At 35.5% G+C, this 13,657-nt stretch overlaps 1 protein-coding gene across 2 annotated transcripts in view; it reads left to right on the top strand.

Moving 5' to 3' along the window:
• Positions 1-13,435, top strand: part of IPO11 (importin 11) — a 79,435-nt gene extending 66,000 nt beyond the window's left edge. For both annotated transcript variants that reach the window (XM_054003093.1, XM_054003094.1), the window contains exons 30-32: positions 5,080-5,175; positions 8,616-8,700; positions 13,127-13,435. In XM_054003093.1, the coding sequence (XP_053859068.1) occupies positions 5,080-5,175; positions 8,616-8,700; positions 13,127-13,291 (346 nt within the window). In that variant the 3' untranslated portion in view covers positions 13,292-13,435. The remainder of the gene's footprint in view (positions 1-5,079; positions 5,176-8,615; positions 8,701-13,126) is intronic.
• The last annotated feature ends 222 nt before the right edge of the window (positions 13,436-13,657 follow it).

The raw sequence follows: 13,657 nt of genomic DNA, 5'->3' as shown, positions 1-13,657 counted from the left end.
AGGTTATGCAATTTTATGTGCTATATTTTTAAATTCTTAACTTTATGTGGACACCTTCAGAAATAATGGACTTCAAATGCAGTAGAAACTAGTTACGTTTCTCTTGCTAGAAATGCTGCTACATCTTTCTTACAGAGGAGTTGTGGTAGTACACAAAGGTTAAAAACGGAATAAACCTAATTCTCAATTCTCAAAGAGATCTGTCAGGGAGCAGCTCTGTTGTTTTAGGCTCTGGTTTCCACAGCTGCTCTTTACAGAAAGGCATGAGAGGTTCTCTCTGTAGGTGCATCTTTTTCACTGACAAGCTGCTGTGGGAATTGTTTGCCAGGTATGCATCTTGCCATCTGTAGTGGTGGAACACAAAAGGAAACTGGTGTCATAGCTGTTTGTGCAACAGAGAGTTAGAGCCATTGAAAGTCATCCTTTGGAGTGGAGACATCCTTAAATAACCAGCATGCCAACACAGGGATTAGACTAACAAGGCACTGAGAGATTTATTATGCAGTTATGAGGGAAATGCCTTTTTTTAGCAGTCAGTATCTTTTGTATTTAAATGTTCACATGGGGAAACCAACCCTTTCATGTACACATGTGGTTCATATGTCGATTAAAATCATTGGGGAATAATTAGAAACCTTAGTTGAGTCTGCCCTCATGAAGCAAAGTGGTACTTCATGAAGATCAGGTTTATGGTCAGTCATAGGACTCCCCTGGAAAGAGTCTTAGGTGCTGCTTCACTGCTTTAGGAGCTCCCTAGAACTATGCAGCTCCTAAGGGGGTATGTGTGTGTGTGTGTGTAGTAATCATTTACATCACTTACAGTATGTGCTGAGTAATCTCTGTCTGTCCCACTCCACCTCTTTCCTTGGCTAATGAGATAAGAAAAAAGAATTAATTAAGCTTTCTCAATATGTAAACTAGTAAAGATATGAAATCAAACTCTTTTTGGCATTCATTGCATCATCCTGGTGAATGTAGAAAAGCAGAAAATGTTTTATCTTTCTTTTTATCTCTGAAAAAGTGTTTTTTCTCATACAGATTTTTTTCTCCTTCTCTTGAGGGATATGCAAAGAAGATATGGGGTCCATTTTATTTAAGCACCACTAAAAATATGTCAAGACATGTTTTAATATGATGATAGAACTTTGTCTACAGTAGTTGGCTATATAATTTAAGTAAAAATTAAGAATTTTCACATAAAACCTCAGGATAATAAGTTGTATAGATAGCTGTGTGCATTAGAAATTATAGGCAGAATGAAAAAAACACCAAACTCTCTTTTTTATTTTCAGAACAGATGGGGTCTGTTCTGTCCTTTGCAAAGCTTTTATTCTTTTATTTAAAAACTTATGCAAACTTTGAAATAGAAGTTTTGAGATTATTTTTACGGAAGCTGCTCTGAATGCTAGGTTTTGTTTTCTGTATTGGTAAGGTGAATCTTATTAACAGGCAGCATAAAATATCCTTACTGTAATAAAAAAAAATATAGTCATTGTATCTTTGGATTATGAAGTGTTTAAGGTCCTAATTGTGAGCCTTTTGCTGCATACCAAAAGAGGTTTTGTCCCAATAATTTAGAAAGACTGGGTAGATATAAAACCAGTTATAACCTGATGCTTTTGTTTCATTGCTAATCTGGATTGTATGCAATTCAAGGGGGGGGAACTGCTTAAATGGTACTTCCTCCAGGTTTAAGATTTTTGTATGAAACGTATTAACTGTTCTGTTCTGAAAATTCATCTGAATGCAGCATTTGTTTTCTTTGAATCCATTCATTTGACTTCTCTAATTATTTCTTGAAATAAGCAGGCTAATTTTAGTCCCTTTTGAAAAGGTATTACATTGAGTGGCATGGCATGCTTTCTCATCTATGAAAATAAGGCCTGATGCATTTTATATTGCCACTGAGGTTTCTTTTTTTAAAATGTGAGTCTGTGGTATCTTTATTTTTCACCAGTATGTGTCCTGTGTTCTGGAAATAGTTGCACTGTTTAATGGCTCCATACTTGGTGAACATTTCAGTGGATCTTTGGTAGAGAGAAACTGTATATCCCATTTAAAGGGAAAAAAAAAGAAAGCAGAGAAAAGAAAAGGTATTATATTTACTGAAAGCTGCAGGCAAATAACATTTTGGAAGGTGTTGTACATTCTTTCTTTTACTTAAAAAAATTCAAAAAAACTAGCGAGTCTTCCACTAAATAAGTAAAATACAATTTCTCATTTATGTTATACAGTAGGAATATTCTTTCCAAGAAATTAATTATTTCCCTATATGCTTTTGTGGTAACTATCAAGACCAATGCTTTTGTGCTCTCTGTGCTGACGAAACCCCAGCTGGGGTGCTGCATCCTGTTCTGGGGCCCTCAATATAAGAAAGATCTGATACTCCAGCAGCAAGTCCAGAGGCCACAAGGTTGATAAGAGTGGAGCACTTCTTCTATGAAGACAGGCTGAGAAAGTTGTGGCTGTTCAGCCTAGAGAAGAGAATGTTGTGTGGAGACCTGACTTCAACCTTCTAGTCTCTGAAAGGCCCTGGAGGGAAACCAGAGAGGGACTGTTCATCACAAACTGTAGTGATAGGACATGGGGACATGGGGAAATGGCTTAAAATTGAGAGTAGGTTTTGATTAGATTTTAAGAATAAATTCCTTACTGTGAAGCACTGGGTTGCTCAGAGAAGCTGTGGATGCTTCATCCTGAAAGTGTTTAAGGCAGGTTGGATGGGGCTTTGAGCAGCCTGGTCCATTGGAAGGTGACCTGCCTATGGCAGCAGGGTCATAACTAGGTGACCTTTGAGGTCACTTTCAACCCAAACCATTCTGGGATTCACGCAACTTGGAAGGAAGAAATAATACAGGTATTGGACAGTATCCTGTATTATTAATTAAATAGTGTGTAGGATCAAGGCATAGTTTACTTCTCTAGGGCGCAAAGTGTCTACATTTGTTCTCTGTTGATTGCCCCTTGTCTACTATTGACATGAATCTGAGGGCAGCTTGTTGGAAAATACTAACCTTACTCATACTGGAAAATATTAACTTCCAGGTTAACTTCCACGTGTTAATGGCATTTTCCTAGAGATGTGTTTTAAAAACAAGGATGAGGCAAAAGAGTCTTAATGAAGATGTGCTAGGCAAGACCTTTGAGTTGGTGAAGAAGCCTGCTCTGTCTTTGAGGGCTCATTGTGCTGGCGACTGAGGCACTCTTGATTTTCTCAGCTGTGCTGTGAGGTCAGTAGGTTGTTTGCTTGCTGTCTGCAGAACCTCACAGAGATTCAGTCTCACACCATGCAATCCTTTGCTGTTCTGAATGTGATAGGGAAGCCTTTTGGCAAAGGAATAAGTGTCTTTTAAAATACATAGCTGGCAATCAGGCAGTAAAAATCACATCAGTTTTCATTTTGTGGAATTCAAGAGTTTCAAGAGTGATGATACAAAATACACTTCAGATTCTGGCATACAGCAGTAGCTGAATTTTAAAAAGGGAACAAAAACTAATCCCTTTGAAAGAAAAGATCATGAATGAGATTACAGTTTTATCAAAACAAATATAAAAGAAATATTTTCTATGCTTAGTATTCTAACTTGATAAGCATTTTTTCCAAGGTGTGTATTGTTATTTAACTATTTGTCACATGTGTAAAATTTTGTTGTGTGTCTGATAAGAAATTTTTCAAAAGCAGTTGATGTTGTATAAGGAGCTACAGTTCATCCCTGTCTTCAGTTTTAAGAAAAGGAAATAAAAGAAGGAAATGAAAGAATATTAGGAAATAGATTTGTCTGTGCTAAAACAATGATCAACTACAATTGAAATATGATACAAGAAGTTCATGTTCAGTGCCTGTAAATAAATTGAATGTGTGTGGTTCTGCCTCTGCCTCTTAGGGAGCAGCATCAGCAGCATCTTTCTGGGAGAATTAAGCCTGAAATTCCAAATAGGGAGCAATAAAGTGCTTCAGTCAGTTGCAGTCCCAGGAAAAGGGTTGTAGATTAGCATCACCAGTTAGGTCCTTTCTCTTTCTTTGCTGCATGTAGAAGTGTTCCTGAGATTAACATATTTTCACTTGTGGTTTGTCTTCATACTTTCGCAGTTCATAGAGTAGGAGTCCAAGAACCCATGTTCTACTATAGCATGTTTACCCATGTTCTACAATAGCATGTTTCTGGCATTAGATACACTGTAGCAGGGAATGGAGCAGAAGCAGCAGCTGGCTGCTCTCCATTAACTAGGTGCTTGTGTCCCCTACTCTGTCCATCGTGGAGAGATTATGTTCCTATGCCCTTACCCTACAGGCACATCCTTTCTCAAGGCAAATGTAAATGTGTTCACTGTAATTTTGGGCGTTGTGGGCCTATCTAGTCAAGCCTTCAGGTCATGCTGAGTAAAGGTACTCCTGCCTTTTAACTCCCAAGTGATACCTACCAGCCCTTTGCATTAGTCTGAAATAGCCTCATGTGTCAAATGGCAGAAGGTGTCTGTGTTTAAACAGATAAATCCTGTCACCCTTTCTCTGTACAGTCAGGAAAGTCACATTCTTGCAGAACTGGTTGCAGGGTTTTTCCACCCACTCTGGGGAGCTGGCTACCTAGGAGGCTGAAAAAATACAGGTAAGTAGGGGAGTGTACCATCTTTACAAGCAGCCATTGCTCAAGGGGTTGTGTAGGTTTATGCATTGAATAGTAATGGCAGAAAAGGTGTAAATGTGTTGGGGATAGAAACTACTACTCTCTTCCCTGCAGGAAGGAACATACCCTTCCCACTCAGCTCTTGACTCCTAATGTCAAGGACATTGCTGATGTGTATTTTCTTCTGCTCATTTGCAATTACTTTTAGGTTTTCAGTGGCACACTAAGTTCTGTTATATTTAAAAATAATGTTTCTTGTATATTTTGAAGCCTTTTTGTAATAAAAATACTGAATTAGTTGCTTGATAGCATGCTCAGCTAAGCAGTAAGCAAGGAAAATACCTCTCAGTAAATGTACTCTACAATTGAGCAAATTTCCTGTGCCGTTCCTTTAGCTAAGTCACTTTCCTGTTCTTTTCCAATGTTATCCAAAATAAATTTTGTTCTTTTACAGTGTTATCCAAGATAAATTTTGCGGTATCATCAACATTTCAGTGGAAGGACTGAATGATGTTATGACTGAAGATTCTGAAACAGGAACATACAAAGAGTAAGCGGAAAATCTAATTTAAACAGGGTTTAACACTAGCAGTATTGCTTTATATGAAGTATTTTTATTTGAAAAATCTGTAGGCAGTTAAGACATGCTTGTTAGAGATCTACTTTCTCAAGAGTGAGTGTTTTAAGAAGACATGAGACTTTTGGTCTTAAAAGAAAATATTTGCAATGGGAAAAAGGTCTTAAGATGACAGTGTAATTTTATATTGTTCATTAAGTTATCTACTAAATGATCTCTTAAAACATTCATATGCTTAGATTTTCTTTTTGCTTACTTACTATTATATCTAAAATTCCAATACAACAAGCTTGTGTAGGGACCACCCTTGCTCAGAGAAAGTTCAGAGTTTCTTTGAGTGTGACGTGAGCCTCGTGTGAGTTTACTTAGTGCACAATATTTCACAGCCTGGAGAACTTAAAAGCATATCCTGCAAGAGAGTTCTCCAGTTGTTGCATGTAATACATGTTGTGCTACGGGATACATCTCAAAAGAGAGTTTTCAGAGCTAGGAGCTAGAGCTTGCTTGTGCCAGGAATGTAGATGTTGGAGGTGTCCAGAGTGTGCTGCCACCCAGCACCACACTCATTCATCCATCTCCTGATGGTCCCTGGTTACTGGTTGTAGCCCAGCAAAGCTGGGAAAAAAAAAAAAAAAAAAAAAAAAAATTAATAGAAGATATTCTTTGGACAGAGATCTTAATGTCTTTTTTATCTCTGTAATGATTACTTACATTTAGAATGGAGAGTTGTAAGATATTAAAAACATGCTCTGCAGGATATTCTTACAGACCATGCTAATAACAGAATTTACTGATGCTCTGATGCTAAGAACTAAGCATTTTCTTTCACATCATTACATGGTGATGGAACAGACTTTATCTGAACTAATTAATTTACTGCTTAAGGGGATGTTTACTGCCACTGAAACAAGGTGGCACAGAACAGCCAGAATGCAATCTTTCAGGTTCTTCTCCACTTAAAACAGGTGGTATGCACATAACTGTGTGTTCAGAACAGTCCACACTCACACTGAGCCTGAACTATGCCTAAGCATTTCATGCCAAAGTACTTCCATGAAAGTCTTAGTAAAGAAGATATAAGTCCAAAGTCTGGGAATATGCACAATGTTTGGCACTCACTGTGTTTTGTTTACTGTTGGAGAAAACATTGCAGAGCCCTTCTATTTCTAAACAGGTTGCTTTGCCAGCACTTGTTGAAAATAGTTCACACCAAGAAATAAATAAACTTTATCCTAGTTAATTAAAAACTAATAAAACAAAAGTAGAACTTGCCACTACTCTTCCAAAGTCTGGGCATTGCTTTTACTTCATAAAATATAGTCACACTGAACCAAGGACATATTTATGTTGGCAGCTTCTGAAAGAGATGTTTGAAAGATTTCGACTTTTGCATAATATATTTTGATGTAAATATATTGAAAATAAAGTGAGAGCAGTCATCTGAAATTATGTGCATTGTTGTGGCTCTCCAGACTAAAGAAGAATGGGTTAAGCCCGAACTGGTTCAGAAAAAAAGATAATGTGTTGTCCATTGATTATGATATTAGCTAATTATTGTACTGCAGGAAATAAAATTATGTGTGTGTTTAACACAGGGCAATCAACACTCTATAGAACTTTAGCCACTGAAGGACGAAGAGAGGGTAAACATGTACAGGGAAGATTGTAAATGTTAAACAATGGCAATGGTTTAAGTGGCTTAACCACTTCAAATGAATACATTTAAACTGGAATTTTAAAGAAACTGTTGTAGTTAGAGCAGTGAGATTTTGGAAGCAGTAAAAGCCTTGTCATTTTTTAGATTTATAATGGATTTTAATCCGATTATGGAAGTGGATACACTGACCTACAAGAGAAAGAGATTGCACTCAGCTGGGTTTCCTAGAGTTCATATTTCATATTGTAGGGATAATTATGAGAGAGCTTTACAAAATTCAAATTTTATGAAAAGGGGAGCATTCCCTTGCTCTACGCTTGCTTGACTAATACTCAGATTTTTCCCAATTTTATCACCATCTCTTCTTTTATTCTCTCCTTGCCTTGTGTTTGGAATTTTGTGGTACCTAAATTTTATGACAGTCTGAAAAAGTTAATTCAATCCTGTATGTTGACACTTTTGTCTCCTTTTCCTTTAATAAACTGAGATGCATGCAGCCATTTGTGAGCAGAGGAGATATGCAATTTGCTGTATTATTTTGAAATAACCAATCCCATTATTAAAAATGGCTTCTGTGTTAGTATTTGACCCTGCTTGCCATGCTGTTTAACATTCATACAGCTCTAAACATATGTTAATAGAAAACTAAATATGTAAACAGAATAAGTCTGAATATTTTCATATAAAGTCATTTAAAAACACAAAATCACAACCTTTTTTCATTTTAGTAACATTAAAATGGATTCTTCATCTTAGTTGGTGGAGCATTTCACATGCTAGCAGAATGCAGCAATTAAAAATGCACAGTAGGGCAGGACTGAAAATGAACAATAATCTGCATCTGTCTTGGTGCTTTGTAATATGTGAATTATGTGTCCTTTGTGTCTTAAATCATACCTGATACATGGTGGCAAGTTATCATCACCTGAGTGTTTTTTAAATAGTTTTGGTTTTTAAAGCAGAAATTCCAGGAAAAGATTTGATAAAGTGGTGGAATATTTGTCTATTGTTTCAGCATAGAGCATGTAAAGTCAATGAAAGGCACGTTTTCTATAGGATAGCTTTCATCAATGTCTTTATAAAGTCCATTCAAACCATTTCAGCAGACAGGAAAACCTCTGACTTTGAAACTGGATTTTTTTTTTCATATTTTCCGGTTTTATACTTACTTCAAAAATAAAAGTTAAAATATGGCTGTTATTTTCACATATGGGTACGTGCCAGTTGGGGCAGGTAAAAAATAAGTTTAAAACCTTTGTTCAGTGTCTTGCAGATTTTATTGTAGAATAGCACTGTCCTTACTAGTTTTCAGGTCCTTTTGTCAAAGATCTCACAGAAAAACATGAATGCCATGAGACGTCTTTGCAATCTTTGTGTATGTTTAGCCACTTTGACTTCGTATAGAGTGTGTGTATAGCATTTTCTTGAGAAAGAGTGGAAAATGTTTGTAAGGAACAGTAGGTTTTTCTGTATTTTTTCTTTAAAGCCACATAGTCTGTTTTCTATGTACACAAATAGATTTTAACCCACAACTTAAGCTAAAACATGAAGGATAACTGAGATTGTTAGATGGGTAGAGGTGACAGAGAATATGCATTCAGGCTTCATTAGATTCACTGTTCTCAGAAAAAAATTACTTCTGATTAGATTGCCTGACTTTCAGCATACTCCCATATCTGGTCTGTGTTTTCAAAAGTGTTTTAAAATAATTTTTAATGATAATGTATGTTAAAACTGTTCTTATTCCCATTTTTAGCTGCATGTTAATGTCTCATTTTGAAGAGCCCAAGGCTACAGAAGATGAGGAACCTCCCACAGAGCAAGACAAAAGGAAAAAAATTGTAAGTTTTAGATCTGTTATTCAGTCACAGACCTGATTATGTGCTTCACTTCTGTCACACTAAATTATATTTAGGTTTGGTTGATCTGTTGTTCTTGGAAAATTTGTTTTGAACCAAAAATAGGAATTTTAATGCCAAACCTTGTAACCACAACACTTATACTTCTGCTTGATTTTTGCATCTTGGTAACTGTTATCAAAATAAACATCATCTGTTCACAAAACCTGGGCATTACAATACTAACACAATACAGAAGGAATTTACTGAAAAAAGCAGCAAGCTACACTTAATTGAAATGTCATGGCAGGCCAAATTTCTCATATTTAAAAGAATTAATGTGCCTGTACAGAATTTTTTTCTAGTGTGAAGAACTCTCAGAAAAAAGCCACTGTATACTTATGCAACTTTTCTTTTACATACTAATAAATATAAAAGCAATACAATATGTCTTTTTTAAAAAAATGTAAATCTTTCCATATTCTTCTGCTATTAGAAATGCCTTAAGACAAATTTCTAGTGTCTTGCAATTTCAGATTTAAACAATATGCAGAAATATCATTTTCTGTGATCCTAAAAAATGTATTACACAGTTCTGTAACTGTTACTCTTAAAAGCATCTCTAGACTGTTAAATTTCCTTCTTGCTTGTGGGCTAAAATTCTAGCTGTTATTCTTAGTGGTTTTGTATAATCTCTCAATATAGATATATATGTGTATATCATTATCAATAGGGATCAATATGTCTATAGATCAACAGTGAGAGAGACATGTTTTGTTTATCAGATTTAAACAGCAAAAGTTAATTTTAATCTACAATACTTTTATGTTCTTAATTTTGAGTATACTCAGACTACATTGCTGTCTGACTAAAGTTTTAATAGCATTGTGTCAGACCTTAATTTTTCTGTTGCAAGTTAACTTCAATAGTTTGGATATGTGTTGAGGAATTTAGACTTGTTAGATTTGTAATGGGCTACCTTTAGTGCAGATACGTCAGGCAAAATGAAAAGCAGGGCACATTGAATTATACTGTATCATTAAATTTACAACACACCAATATGCTGCTGATGAACACAGAGTGAGGGAACTGTTCTGGGGTCACATGCAATAGAGTGTCAATGGTCATTTGAATAATGACAAATGTGCTTTGATAAGGAGGAGCCTTTCACCAAACTAATAGCACCACATCAAAGGTCTTGGTTTACTTCCCTTGCATCTATCTTCCTTTACATTTATCTTCCTTTGCATATTACTTTCCTTTTTCCCTAAGGAGTTGCTTGAGCTTTGTACCTTGTCTTCTCTTTAATATTAAGCTTAAACACATTTTCAGCCTTTGTTTTCTTGCAAAGTTTATAGAGAATAAATTATCATACATGAATATCAAAACTTTATTTTTGTTTTGAATCTCATAGTTTAAATTTAACTATTTCCATGGTTGTTGTGTTTTCTAGATTCCTAAGCATTATGGAAATCCTTTGCTTTTCTCCTTTCAAGCCTTCTTTGTAAGAATAGCCGCCTATTTTAGTCTTCTCATTCTTATATTTAGTTAATTTTTCCTGATATATTTCTGACTTAGCCTTCTATGCTGTAATTTTTTCAGCTAACTTTAATATACACTGTATTCTTATTCTTTTGTAATTTCTTGCAGCTGTGTAAGCTAATGAACTATAGTTGTTATGAATGTTTGCTGTAAATTCATTCTGAATCCCCACTGAAATAGTTTGATATATAGCTTTGCAGATGGTGCAGAAATTGAGACATGGCACTTGGCTATTTACTTCAGAATTGTACAGGTCCTTGGGCAGGACACTAGTAGCAGAAGTGTCAGATAGTAGCAGAAGTGTCAGATGATAATCACAATTTTTAATCAGGGCTTTGAAAGCACTGCTAGCATTTGATTTTAGAAACTGGATTAAAACCAAAACATTACCTGGGCCCATTCCTACCTACGTGTGATGGAAGTTTCTTCCTCTCTGAAGGAGTACCAGTGCACACTTACATGAAACTTAGAAAACTAGAAAATTAGAAAACGGTAGCTGGTACTGCTGGTAAAATAAAAGAGGGAATAAATATATAATGTGCTAAGAAAATCAAGAACAACCTAAAGGGAATCAGCAAAACCTCTGAATTGTTTGTCTGCTTCAAGCCCGTGTTCACAGCCAGTGAGGTGGAAGATTGGTTTCTTCAGTCCAGCCCCAAGGTGGGCAACCTGTATGCAGTTTCAAGATCAATTTGTAAAGTAACAAGATCGAAAAACTAGTCAAATCCATGTTTTCACTAAGCATCATAAAGCACATTTTGATAATCAATTACTTGCCAAATTTTTGTTTCCTGTCTGTAGCTGTTTTGACTAAGAAGCAATTGGAATTTACTAGGATTTTTTTTTAACTGGAAAATAGATTTGTTTTGTCTTACCAGAATCAGGCACATTTCAATAAAACAGCTATGGCCACACACCTAGGAACTCAGCATACATACTTAATATATAGTCCTTCGCCAGCTATGCTTACTGTTCTTCCAAACTTATGATTTTGTTTGCTTAGTCAGTGAAGACTGCAGCTGTCTGTCAAATATTGTTGACAAACTCATTATATCAAACTATTTAATTTGTTTTGTTAGTTCTGAATACAAGCTCCAAATCAGTAGAGCAAAAGAAAATCAGCTTCTTTTTGTTGTAGGAAACTCTTTCATTTACTTGAAATACTTTTGATGTGACTATCTGAATGAAAACAAGTTAGTGTATTAACTCCTTAATTAAGTCTGAAGACTCTTTAAGTCACATTTACTTACAGATGGTTGGTGATGCTTCTAGCAGGCAACATGTGATAAAATGACTGCAATCCCCATGCCCTTGTCCATCAAGCTGCTCCTGAGGAGGTAGAGAATTTAGGGTTAAAGTTGAGCCCAGGAAGAAGGAAGGTGTTTTATGATTGTTTTGTTTCTTATTACCCTACCCTGATCTGGTTGGTGGTAAAATAATTTTTCTGAGTTAAATCTGTTTTGCTCATGTGAGAAACTGGTGAGTGATCTTACCTGATCACTCCCTGATCTTACCTCAGCCCATAAGCCTTTCATTATATTTTCTCTCCCATCCTAGTTGTAGATAGTGTGATTGAGTGGCTTTGGTCAGGGTCACAAGGATGATCACTTATATTTAAATACTTGTTTTTTCTGTGCAAAATTCCCTAGAGTAATTTTATACATAACTATTCAGAGCTATGAACTCACAGAAACTGACTATAAATGCATTTTATGCCCCAAATTACTGTTTTAGGTGAACAAATGCAAATCATTCAGAAACTGGCAGATTCTTTGCGTGGCAAAGCAGGAAAAAAATGCTACTAACTTCAGCAAATATTGATTAAAGTAGTTGTGATTTAGAAATTTTGTTAGAAAAGTCTATTATATTCTACAGATTCAAATTACATTTACTGAAAAAACCTCCTCCTACAGAGTACCAAACTGTTACTGCAATTACTTCCCCCTTCTAAAGTGTGTAATGGCAATAATAGGTAATAAAATTTTCAAGTCTTACCTTGAAACAGCAAAATAGCTTATATAGCTTACCTTCCAGCATAAACAGTATTGTTGTTTGGGTTTGACACTAAGATGAACAGATCACAGGTCTACATTAATTGCCATTGATTTCAACATCCTACTTCTTTATAATACAGCAAGCACCAGATGTCCCCATCCCCATCCCCTTTCGTCCAGCCTGGTAGACTGAGGGAGAAATGTGGCATAACTGTCAATGCCCTGAGCCTGCCCATGTGTCTGCTGACACTAAAATTAGCAATACATCCTCTGTCAGGGTAGCCTCTTCTTTTACCTGTTTTTGCTATTAAAAGGCAGCTAATGTGGGAAAATAGTGACAAATAACCTGTCCTTCCCTGCCCAAAAAAAAAAAAATTGTATAATCCAGCTGGATTTATGAGGTCTACAGGTGTCAGTACTAAGTGTGGCTATTCTTTATACATATGGACAGTTTATTTTGTTTGTTATTTAGTCTAAACAAGTTTGACTTTTTCAGTGTTTTGTTTTCTTGCTAGTAAAATAAAACTGACCATAGTGCATGCCATCACTATAAAATCCTCGGTAAGATCTGATCTGATTTTTAAGAGTTACAGGAACCTCGTTCAACAGTAACTAATAAAGTAGCTTTGAAATTATTTTATCTTGTAGAAGCATTAAACCTTAGAACAAAGTGTAAGATTCATGATTTGAGACTGTTTCAAATAGTTTAAAACTGATATCTGCCTTGATAATAATTAATTTGATCTTTGTTTTGCACAAGTGTTTCCTCTTGTTTCTCAAGTAAGTACAAAGAAAATAAAAGTAGATTTCTTTCCTGAGTTGAGGTTGTATGCGTAAGTCATAGCGTATTTTTTTGCATTGTTATATATTTTTATTCTACATGTTTTCTACAGCTTGCACTGAAGGACCCAGTACATACTGTGTCATTGCAGCAGTTCATCTATGAGAAGTTAAAGGCACAGCAGGAATTACTGGGAGAACAAGGTTTTCATGGCCTTATGGAAACTGTGGATACAGAAATAGTTGCCCAGCTACAAGAATTTTTACAAGGCTTCTAAATAAGCAGAAAAAAGATTTTCTATGTCAAATTTTTATTTCAAAAATACGAAAGAACTCTAGCCTTTGGTCTTGTATGGATGAGTCTAATGAAAGATGAAAATAACTTGTGACAAAATAATAAAGTTTCTGCTGTTGCTCCTAAACTATGTTCTTTTGATTTTTTTTTTTTTTTATGATAAAAGGTTAATTAAGGCTTCTATCATTAAGATAACATTTCCATGATTCCTAACATGGTATATGCTGCCCTAGGTAGTACCATTTTTTAGTACCCTTAACCATGCTTTTGGTTCACAAAGGTATGTCATAAAATCAGATGTCTGAGGGAACTTACTAATGTATATTAAAGGGAAGCATTTGTTAATTCA

This window comes from Vidua macroura, chromosome Z, assembly GCF_024509145.1.
Source record: "Vidua macroura isolate BioBank_ID:100142 chromosome Z, ASM2450914v1, whole genome shotgun sequence".
NCBI classification, from domain to species: Eukaryota; Metazoa; Chordata; class Aves; order Passeriformes; family Viduidae; genus Vidua; species Vidua macroura.
The sequence above is the reverse complement of the archived record's forward strand: the minus strand, read 5'-3'. Positions and strand labels throughout refer to the sequence as shown.